Source organism: Oncorhynchus nerka, linkage group LG9a (assembly GCF_034236695.1).
Source record: "Oncorhynchus nerka isolate Pitt River linkage group LG9a, Oner_Uvic_2.0, whole genome shotgun sequence".
Classification (NCBI taxonomy): Eukaryota; Metazoa; Chordata; class Actinopteri; order Salmoniformes; family Salmonidae; genus Oncorhynchus; species Oncorhynchus nerka.
In genome coordinates, this window is record NC_088404.1 from 80036 (window position 1) to 93320 (window position 13285).

General features: G+C 38.0%; 1 protein-coding gene across 1 annotated transcript in view; it reads right to left on the bottom strand.

Moving 5' to 3' along the window:
• The window catches only part of vwf (von Willebrand factor), a 174424-nt gene that overhangs the window by 14758 nt on the left and 146381 nt on the right, over positions 1–13285 (bottom strand). Inside the window, 1 exon segment of the mRNA XM_065022171.1 lies at positions 12128–12225. Within this exon segment, the coding sequence (XP_064878243.1) occupies positions 12128–12225 (98 nt within the window).

Consider the following 13285-nt stretch of genomic DNA (forward strand, 5'->3'; position numbering starts at 1 on the left):
TGTTTATTTACCCTCCTATTTATCTGTTTATTTACCCTCCTATTCATACTACAACTAATGTTTATCTGTTTATTTACCCTCCTATTCATACTACAACTAATGTTTATCTGTTTATTTACCCTCCTATTCATACTACAACTAAATCTGTTTATTTACCCTCCTATTCATACTACAACTAATGTTTATCTGTTTATTTACCTCCTATTCATACTACAACTAATGTTTATTTACCCTCCTATTCATACTACAACTAATGTTTATCTGTTTATTTTACAACCTCCTATTCATACTACAACTAATGTTTATCTGTTTATTTACCCTCCTATTCATACTACAACTAATGTTTATTTACCCTCCTATTCATACTACAACTAATGTTTATCTGTTTATTTACCCTCCTATTCATACTACAACTAATGTTTATTTCTCCTTTATTTACCCTCCTATTCATACTACAACTAATGTTTATCTGTTTATTTACCCTCCTATTCATACTACAACTAATGTTTATCTGTTTATTTACCCTCCTATTCATACTACAACTAATGTTTATCTGTTTATTTACCTCCTATTCATACTACAACTAATGTTTATCTGTTTATTTACCCTCCTATTCATACTACAACTAATGTTTATTTACCCTCCTATTCATACTACAACTAATGTTTATCTGTTTATTTACCCTCCTATTCATACTACAACTAATGTTTATCTGTTTATTTACCCTCCTATTCATACTACAACTAATGTTTATCTGTTTATTTATTCCCTCCTATTCATACTACAACTAATGTTTTTATTTACCCTCCTATTCATACTACAACTAATCTGTTTATTTTTATTTACTACAACTAATGTTTATTTCCTATTCATACTACAACTAATGTTTATCTGTTTATTTACCCTCCTATTCATACTACAACTAATGTTTATCTGTTTATTTACCCTCCTATTCATACTACAACTAATGTTTATTTACCCTCCTATTTATCTGTTTATTTACCCTCCTATTCATACTACAACTAATGTTTATCTGTTTATTTACCCTCCTATTCATACTACAACTAATGTTTATCTGTTTATTTACCCTCCTATTCATACTACAACTAATGTTTATCTGTTTATTTACCCTCCTATTCATACTACAACTAATGTTTATCTGTTTAATATTTATCTGTTTATTTACCTCCTATTCATACTACAACTAATGTTTATCTGTTTATTTACCCTCCTATTCATACTACAACTAAATCTGTTTATTTACCCTCCTATTCATACTACAACTACAAATGTTTATCTGTTTATTTACCTCCTATTCATACTACAACTAATGTTTATCTGTTTATGTTTATTTACCCTCCTATTCATACTACAACTAATGTTTATCTGTTTATTTACCCTCCTATTCATACTACAACTAATGTTTATCTGTTTATTTACCCTCCTATTCATACTACAACTGTTTAATATTTATCTGTTTATTTACCCTCCTATTCATACTACAACTAATGTTTATCTGTTTATTTACCTCCTATTCATACTACAACTAATGTTTATCTGTTTATTTACCCTCCTATTCATACTACAACTAATGTTTATTTACCCTCCTATTCATACTACAACTAATGTTTATCTGTTTATTTACCCTCCTATTCATACTACAACTAATGTTTATTTACCCTCCTATTCATACTACAACTAATGTTTATCTGTTTATTTACCTCCTATTCATACTACAACTAATGTTTATCTGTTTATTTACCCTCCTATTCATACTACAACTAATGTTTATCTGTTTATTTACCCTCCTATTCATACTACAACTAATGTTTATCTGTTTATTTACCCTCCTATTCATACTACAACTAATGTTTATTTACCCTCCTATTTATCTGTTTATTTACCCTCCTATTCATACTACAACTATTCATTTACTATTCACAACTAATGTTTATCTGTTTATTTACCTCCTATTCATACTACAACTAATGTTTATCTGTTTATTTACCCTATTCCTATTCATACTACAACTAATGTTTATTTACCCTCCTATTCATACTACAACTAATGTTTATCTGTTTATTTACCCTCCTATTCATACTACAACTAATGTTTATCTGTTTATTTACCCTCCTATTCATACTACAACTAATGTTTATTTACCCTCCTATTCATACTACAACTAATGTTTATTTACCCTCCTATTCATACTACAACTAATGTTTATCTGTTTATTTACCCTCCTATTCATACTACAACTAATGTTTATTTACCCTCCTATTCATACTACAACTAATGTTTATTTACCCTCCTATTCATACTACAACTAATGTTTATTTACCCTCCTATTCATACTACAACTAATGTTTATCTGTTTATTTACCCTCCTATTCATACTACAACTAATGTTTATCTGTTTATTTACCCTCCTATTCATACTACAACTAATGTTTATTTACCCTCCTATTCATACTACAACTAATGTTTATTTACCCTCCTATTCATACTACAACTAATGTTTATCTGTTTATTTACCCTCCTATTCATACTACAACTAATGTTTATTTACCCTCCTATTCATACTACAACTAATGTTTATCTGTTTATTTACCTCCTATTCATACTACAACTAATGTTTATTTACCCTCCTATTCATACTACAACTAATGTTTATCTGTTTATTTACCCTCCTATTCATACTACAACTAATGTTTATCTGTTTATTTACCCTCCTATTCATACTACAACTAATGTTTATTTATTTACCTCCTATTCATACTACAATGTTTATTTAATGTTTAATGTTTATCTGTTTATTTACCTATTACTACAACTAATGTTTCCTATTCATACTACAACTAATGTTTATCTGTTTATTTACTACCTCCTATTCATACTACAACTAATGTTTATTTTTATTCATACTGTTTATTTACCCTCCTATTCATACTACAACTAATGTTTATCTGTTTATTTACTACAACCCTCCTATTCATACTACAACTAATGTTTATCTGTTTATTTACCCTCCTATTCATACTACAACTAATGTTTATCTGTTTATTTACCCTCCTATTCATACTACAACTAATGTTTATCTGTTTATTTACCCTCCTATTCATACTACAACTAATGTTTATCTGTTTATTTACCCTCCTATTCATACTACAACTAATGTTTATCTAATGTTTATTTACCCTCCTATTCATACTACAACCAATGTTTATCTGTTTATTTACCCTCCTATTCATACTACAACTAATGTTTATTTACCCTCCTATTTATCTGTTTATTTACCCTCCTATTCATACTACAACTAATGTTTATTTACCCTCCTATTCATACTACAACTAATGTTTATTTACCCTCCTATTCATACTACAACTAATGTTTATTTACCCTCCTATTCATACTACAACTAATGTTTATCTGTTTATTTACCCTCCTATTCATACTACAACTAATGTTTATCTGTTTATTTACCCTCCTATTCATACTACAACTAATGTTTATCTGTTTATTTACCCTCCTATTCATACTACAACTAATGTTTATCTGTTTATCTAATGTTTATTTACCCTCCTATTCATACTACAACTAATGTTTATCTGTTTATTTACCCTCCTATTTTATCTGTTTATTTACCCTCCTATTCATACTACAACTAATGTTTATTTACCCTCCTATTCATACTACAACTAATGTTTATTTATTTACCCTCCTATTCATACTACAACTAATGTTTATCTGTTTATTTACCCTCCTATTCATACTACAACTAATGTTTATGTTTATTTACCCTCCTATTCATACTACAACTAATGTTTATCTGTTTATTTACCTCCTATTCATACTACAACTAATGTTTATTTACCCTCCTATTCATACTACAACTAATGTTTATCTGTTTATTTACCTAATGTTTATCTGTTTATTTACCCTCCTATTCATACTACAACTAATGTTTATCTGTTTATTTACCCTCCTATTCATACTACAACTAATGTTTATCTGTTTATTTACCTCCTATTCATACTTATGTTTATCCCTCCTATTCATACTACAACTAATGTTTATCCTATTTTATTTACAACTAATGTTTATCTCCTATTCATACTACAACTAATGTTTATCTGTTTATTTACCCTCCTATTCATACTACAACTAATGTTTATTTACCCTCCTATTCATACTACAACTAATGTTTATCTGTTTATTTACCCTCCTATTCATACTACAACTAATGTTTATCTGTTTATTTACCCTCCTATTCATACTACAACTAATGTTTATCTGTTTATTTACCCTCCTATTCATACTACAACTAATGTTTATCTGTTTATTTACCTCCTATTCATACTACAACTAATGTTTATTTACCCTCCTATTCATACTACAACTAATGTTTATCTGTTTATTTACCCTCCTATTCATACTACAACTAATGTTTATCTGTTTATTTACCCTCCTATTCATACTACAACTAATGTTTATTTACCCTCCTATTCATACTACAACTAATGTTTATCTGTTTATTTACCTCCTATTCATACTACAACTAATGTTTATCTGTTTATTTACCCTCCTATTCATACTACAACTAATGTTTATTTACCCTCCTATTCATACTACAACTAATGTTTATCTGTTTATTTACCTCCTATTATTCATACTACAACTAATGTTTATCTGTTTACCCTCCTATTCATACTACAACTAATGTTTATCTGTTTATTTACTACCTCCTATTCATACTACAACTAATGTTTATTTACCCTCCTATTCATACTCCTAATTCACCCTCCTATTCATACTACAACTAATGTTTATTTACCCTCCTATTCATACTACAACTAATGTTTATCTGTTTATTTACCCTCCTATTCATACTACAACTAATGTTTATTTACCCTCCTATTCATACTACAATGTTTAATGTTTATTTACCCTCCTATTCATACTACAACTAATGTTTATCTGTTTATTTACCCTCCTATTCATACTACAACTAATGTTTATTTACCCTCCTATTCATACTACAACTAATGTTTATCTGTTTATTTACCCTCCTATTCATACTACAACTAATGTTTATCTGTTTATTTACCTCCTATTCATACTACAACTAATGTTTATTTACCCTCCTATTCATACTACAACTAATGTTTATCTGTTTATTTACCCTCCTATTCATACTACAACTAATGTTTACTGTTTTTATGTTTATCTGTTTATTTACCCTCCTATTCATACTACAACTAATGTTTATCTGTTTATTTACCCTCCTATTCATACTACAACTAATGTTTATCTCCTATTCATACTACAACTAATGTTTATCTGTTTATTTACCCTCCTATTCATACTACAACTAATGTTTATCTGTTTATTTACCTCCTATTCATACTACAACTAATGTTTTTGTTTATTTACCCTCCTATTCATACTACAACTAATGTTTATCTGTTTATTTACCCTCCTATTCATACTACAACTAATGTTTATTTACCCTCCTATTCATACTACAACTAATGTTTATCTGTTTATTTACCTCCTATTCATACTACAACTAATGTTTATCTGTTTGTTTATTTACCCTCCTATTCATACTACAACTAATGTTTATCTGTTTATTTTTATTTACTAATGTTTATCCTCCTATTCATACTACAACTAATGTTTATTTACCCTCCTATTCATACTACAACTAATGTTTATCTGTTTACCCTCCTATTCATACTACAACTAATGTTTATCTGTTTATTTACCCTCCTATTCATACTACAACTAATGTTTATCTGTTTATTTACCCTCCTATTCATACTACAACTAATGTTTATCTTTTACCTCCTATTCATACTACAACTAATGTTTATTTACCCTCCTATTCATACTACAACTAATGTTTATTTACCCTCCTATTTATCTGTTTATTTACCCTCCTATTCATACTACAACTAATGTTTATCTGTTTATTTACCCTCCTATTCATACTACAACTAATGTTTATCTGTTTATTTACCCTCCTATTCATACTACAACTAATGTTTATCTGTTTATTTACCCTCCTATTCATACTACAACTAATGTTTATCTGTTTATTTACCCTCCTATTCATACTACAACTAATGTTAATGTTTATCTGTTTATTTACCCTCCTATTCATACTACAACTAATGTTTACTGTTTATTTACCCTCCTATTCATACTACAACTAATGTTTATTTACCCTCCTATTCATACTACAACTAATGTTTATCTGTTTATTTACCTCCTATTCATACTACAACTAATGTTTAATGTTTATTTACCCTCCTATTCATACTACAACTAATGTTTATCTGTTTATTTACCCTCCTATTCATACTACAACTAATGTTTATCTGTTTATTTACCCTCCTATTCATACTACAACTAATGTTTATCTGTTTATTTACCCTCCTATTCATACTACAACTAATGTTTATTTACCCTCCTATTCATACTACAACTAATGTTTATTTACCCTCCTATTCATACTACAACTAATGTTTATCTGTTTATTTACCCTCCTATTCATACTACAACTAATGTTTATTTACCCTCCTATTCATACTACAACTAATGTTTATCTGTTTATTTACCTCCTATTCATACTACAACTAATTGCACGTTGCTAGAACACTTTACAGAGCTGATAATATGACACTTGAAATGTCTTGATCTTTTTCAAACCTGAGTGCAAAATTTACTGTTGTGTCTCCTCACTTTTGTTTATTGTTTATTTCACTTTCTTTGGCACTGTAAACATGTTTCCCATGCCAATAAAGTCCCTTTGCATTGAGAGAGAGAGAGAGAGAGAGAGAGAGAGAGAGAGAGAGAGAGAGAGACAGAGAGGGAAGGAGGGAGCGAGGGAGGGAGGGGGAAGGAGGGAGCGAGGGAGGGAGGGAGGGAGACAGAGTGGGTCATAATATATAGTTGTCTTACCTACTTTAATTAACTCTTCACTAAGTCCCACCCCCCTTCGTTACTGTTTGCAACCTGGAAGCCCAATTTGGAGAAAACGCCTGACAAGGATCTCAACCTATGTTTTTAATAGAGACTGAAATGAAGCATAGACACCCATTGTTCCAAGATGGCGTAGCAGTAAATCGTCCTGTCCCGTGTATATATCGTTTCTTTTTCGTTTTTTACATATTTTTCTTCGCATACCTCTTTAAAAACATTTTGCTAAACCTAAGCTTCCAAATACTCTCCTGCAACCCGCCCTCACCCAATGTAGCTATTTTTCCTAAAGTATTTATATTTACTTCGGAACCGGAACCCCTCAACTGAAGCTAGCCAGCTAACCACCAGCTATGCTAGCGGTCTTCAGCTAACCGGTCTTCAGCTAACCTTTAGCCCGGAAAGCTCTCGCCAGTTAGAACAACGCGACTCTAACCAGAGCATAACGGACCTATCTATTTTTCATCCCCGGATTCCCACCGCAAACGGAACATTTTTCAGCTGGATCTTCACAACTAGCTATCTAGCTAAACCGCAACCTAGCTAGCCCGGCCAGAGCACCTGTAGCATACTCCTGGGCTACAATACCCGGGCCCACGACCGGTCTATCGATGTCACCGCATGAAGAGGAATAAACAGACTCACCCCATCGCGACGTCCCCCAAAGGCTAACTCTCTAGCCCTCGCTATCTCACTGCTTGCTAATTCGGCCTGCTAACTGCTAGCTTGTCTAGCTCCGGTCCGCTAACTGCTACCTTGTCTAGCCCGGGCCTACGAACTGTTAGCTTGTTAGCACAGGCCTGCTAACGGTCTGAATCGCCGCGTCCCAAACACTTACTGGACCCATATTTACTTTATATCTCTTTTAGATTTTTAATTTGTTTATACCTTCCGGAAACCTGCCTCACCCAATGTGATACGGAATCGCTATTATTTAAAAAAAAAATTTTTAGAACACACTCAAGAACCTCCAGGCGCTAACCAGCTAACTAGCTACAAGCTATTTAGTCATTGTTAGGTCTTTTTTAACCTGGATAACACTCGCCAGTCCAGCTTCCCTGCCCATCCACCGCTGCCCCCTGGACACTGATCTCTTGGCTACATAGCTGATGCACGATGGACTGTCCATTAATCACGGTACTCCATTCTGCTTGTTTGTTTTATCTGTCGGCCCCGTTGCCTAGTCAACGCCATTTTACCTGCTGTTTGTTGTGCTAGCTGATTAGCTGTTGTTGTCTCACCTACTGTTTTAGCTAGCTTTCCCAATTCAACACCTGTGATTACTATATGCCTCGCTGTATGTCTCTCTCAAATGTCAATATGCCTTGTATACTGTTGTTCAGGTTAGTTATCATTGTTTTAGTTCACAATGGAGCCCCTAGTTCCACTCTTCATACCCCTGTTACCTCCTTTGTCCCACCTCCCACACATGCGGTGACCTCACCAATTACAACCAGCATGTCCAGAGATACAACCTCTCTCATCATCACCCAGTGCTTGAGCTTACCTCCGCTGTACCCGCACCCCACCATACCCGTCTGCGCATTATGCCCTGAATATATTCTACCATGCCCAGAAACCTGCTCCTCTTATTCTCTGTCCCCAACGCTCTAGGCGACCAGTTTTGATAGCCTTTAGCCGCACCCTCATACTACTCCTTCTCTGTACCGCGGGTGATGTGGAGGTAAACCCAGGCCCTGCATGTCCCCAGGCACCCTCATTTGTTGACTTCTGTGATCGAAAAAGCCTTGGTTTCATGCATGTCAACATCAGAAGCCTGTTTTACTCACTGCTTTAGCACACTCTGCTAATCCTGATGTCCTTGCCGTGTCTGAATCCTGGCTCAGGAAGGCCACCAAAAATTCAGAGATTTCCATACCCAACTATAACATCTTCCGTCAAGATAGAACTGCCAAAGTGGGAGGAGTTGCAGTCTACTGTAGAGACAGCCTGCAAAGTAATGTCATACTTTCCAGGTCCATACCCAAACAGTTCGAACTACTAATTTTGAAAATTACTCTCTCCAGAAATAAGTCTCTCACTGTTGCCGCCTGCTACCGACCCCCCTCAGCTCCCAGCTGTGCCCTGGACAACATTTGTGAATTGATTGCCACCCATCTAGCTTCAGAGTTTGTTCTGTTAGGTGACCTAAACTGGGATATGCTTAACACCCCGGCAGTCCTACAATCTAAGCTAGATGCCCTCAATCTCACACAAATCATCAAGGAACCCACCAGGTACAACCCTAACTCTGTAAACAAGGGTACCCTCATAGACGTCATCCTGACCAACTGGCCCTCCAAATACACCTCCGCTGTCTTCAACCAGGATCTCAGCGATCACTGCCTCATTGCCTGTATCCGCCACGGAGCCGCAGTCAAACGACCACCCCTGATCACTGTCAAACGCTCCCTAAAACACTTCTGTGAGCAGGCCTTTCTAATCGACCTGGCCCGGGTATCCTGGAAGGACATTGACCTCATCCCGTCAGTTGAGGATGCCTGGTCATTCTTTAAAAGTAACTTCCTCACCATTTTAGATAAGCATGCTCCGTTCAAAAAATGCAGAACTAAGAACAGATACAGCCCTTGGTTCACTCCAGACCTGACTGCCCTCGACCAGCACAAAAACATCCTGTGGCGGACTGCAATAGCATCGAATATTCCCCGTGATATGCAACTGTTCAGGGAAGTCAGGAACCAATACACGCAGTCAGTCAGGATAGCTAAGGCCAGCTTCTTCAGGCAGAAGTTTGCATCCTGTAGCTCCAACTCCAAAATATTCTGGGACACTGAAGTCCATGGAGAACAAGAGCACCTCCTCCCAGCTGCCCACTGCACTGAGGCTAGGTAACACGGTCACCACCGATAAATCCATGATTATCGAAAACTTCAATAAGCATTTCTCAACGGCTGGCCATGCCTTCCGCCTGGCTACTCCAACCTCGGCCAACAGCTCCGCCCCCCCCCCGCAGCTCCTCGCCAAAGCCTCTCCAGGTTCTCCTTTACCCAAATCCAGATAGCAGATGTTCTGAAAGAGCTGCAAAACCTGGACCCGTACAAATTAGCTGGGCTTGACAATCTGGACCCTCTATTTCTGAAACTATCCGCCGCCATTGTCGCAACCCCTATTACCAGCCTGTTCAACCTCTCTTTCATATCGTCTGAGATCCCCAAGGATTGGAAAGCTGCCGCAGTCATCCCCCTCTTCAAAGGGGGAGACACCCTGGACCCAAACTGTTACAGACCTATATCCATCCTGCCCTGCCTATCTAAGGTCTTCGAAAGCCAAGTCAACAAACAGGTCACTGACCATCTCGAATCCCACCGTACCTTCTCCGCTGTGCAATCTGGTTTCCGAGCCGGTCACGGGTGCACCTCAGCCACACTCAAGGTACTAAACAATATCATAACCGCTATCGATAAAAGACAGTACTGTGCAGCCGTCTTCATCGACCTTGCCAAGGCTTTCGACTCTGTCAATCACCATATTCTTATCGGCAGACTCAGTAGCCTCGGTTTTTCGGATGACTGCCTTGCCTGGTTCACCAATTACTTTGCAGACAGAGTTCAGTGTGTCAAATCGGAGGGCATGCTGTCCGGTCCTCTGGCAGTCTCTATGGGGGTGCCACAGGGTTCAATTCTCGGGCCGACTCTTTTCTCTGTATATATCAATGATGTTGCTCTTGCTGCGGGCGATTCCCTGATCCACCTCTACGCAGACGACACCATTCTATATACTTTCGGCCCGTCATTGGACACTGTGCTATCTAACCTCCAAACGAGCTTCAATGCCATACAACACTCCTTCCGTGGCCTCCAACTGCTCTTAAACGCTAGTAAAACCAAATGCATGCTTTTCAACCGATCGCTGCCTGCACCCGCATGCCCGACTAGCATCACCACCCTGGATGGTTCCGACCTTGAATATGTGGACATCTATAAGTACCTAGGTGTCTGGCTAGACTGCAAACTCTCCTTCCAGACTCATATCAAACATCTCCAATCGAAAATCAAATCAAGAGTCGGCTTTCTATTCCGCAACAAAGCCTCCTTCACTCACGCCGCCAAGCTTACCCTAGTAAAACTGACTATCCTACCGATCCTCGACTTCGGCGATGTCATCTACAAAATGGCTTCCAACACTCTACTCAGCAAACTGGATGCAGTCTATCACAGTGCCATCCGTTTTGTCACTACAGCACCTTATACCACTCACCACTGCGACTTGTATGCTCTAGTCGGGTGGCCCTCGCTACAGATTCGTCGCCAGACCCACTGGCTCCAGGTTATCTACAAGTCCATGCTAGGTAAAGCTCCGCCTTATCTCAGTTCACTGGTCACGATGGCAACACCCATCCGTAGCACGCGCTCCAGCAGGTGTATCTCACTGATCATCCCTAAAGCCAACACCTCATTTGGCCGCCTTTCGTTCCAGTACTCTGCTGCCTGTGACTGGAACGAACTGCAAAAATTGCTGAAGTTGGAGACTTTTATCTCCCTCACCAACTTCAAACATCAGCTATCTGAGCAGCTAACCGATCGCTGCAGCTGTACATAGTCTATTGGTAAATAGCCCACCCATTTTCACCTACCTCATCCCCATACTGTTTTTATTTATTTACTTTTCTGCTCTTTTGCACACCAATATCTCTACCTGTACATGACCATCTGATCATTTATCACTCCAGTGTTAATCTGCAAAATTGTAATTATTCGCCTACCTCCTCATGCCTTTTGCACACATTGTATATAGACTCCCCCTTTTTTTTCTACTGTGTTATTGACTTGTTAATTGTTTACTCCATGTGTAACTCTGTGTTGTCTGTTCACACTGCTATGCTTTATCTTGGCCAGGTCGCAGTTGCAAATGAGAACTTGTTCTCAACTAGCCTACCTGGTTAAATAAAGGTGAAATAAAAAATTTAAAAAAAATTGCTGATCAGGAGTTGAACTGTCAAATGAAGTTTGTAGTGTGTCTCTGGATGCACTGTTCATGAAGTCAAAGTCTTATTCTATGTTTATGGTCAAAGCTCCTCACCACTTTTGGAGTTAACAAATGTGACCTTAATCAAGAAGCTAGATGTATGTTGCACGTCACTACTTCACAGGAGAGGCTGCTAAATAACTGTGTGTGTTCTCACCTCACAGTAGTGTAGTTCTATCTGTTGTTGTGACTGGCAGTCGTCCACTTTGATGTAGTTGAGTGTTCCCACTGTCTTCCTACACTCTGGCTCTGTACCTACAGATACACACACACACTCAGTACCGACACACACACACTCAGTACCGACACACACACACACACTCAGTACCGACACACACACACACACACTCACACACACACACTCAGTACCGACACACACACACAGTACCGACACACACACACTCACACAGTACCGACACACACACACTCACACTCAGTACCGACACACACAGTACCGACACACACACACACACACAGTACCGACACACACACACACACACACACACACACACACACTCAGTACCGACACACACACTCAGTACCGACACACACACACACTCAGTACCGACACACACACACACACTCAGTACCGACACACACACACACTCAGTACCGACACACACACACTCAGTACCGACACACACACACACTCAGTACCGACACACACACACACTCAGTACCGACACACACACACTCAGTACCCACACACACACACTCAGTACCCACACACTCAGTACCGACACACACACACACTCAGTACCGACACACACACACTCAGTACCGACACACACACACACACACACTCAGTACCGACACACACACACACACACACTCAGTACCGACACACACACACACTCAGTATCGACACACACTCAGAATCGACACACACACACACACACACACACACACTCAGTACCGACACACACACACACACACACACACTCAGTACCGACACACACACACACACACACTCAGTATCGACACACACACACACACACACACACACACACACACACACACACACACACACACACTCACACACCACACACACACACACACACACACACACTCAGTACCGACACACACACACACACTCAGTATCACACACACACACACACACACACACACACACACACACACACACACACACACACACACACACACACACACACACACACACACACACACACACACACTCAGTATCGACACACACACACACACACACTCAGTATCGACACACACACACACACACACTCAGAATCGACACACACACACACACACACACATACACACTCAGTACCGACACACACACACA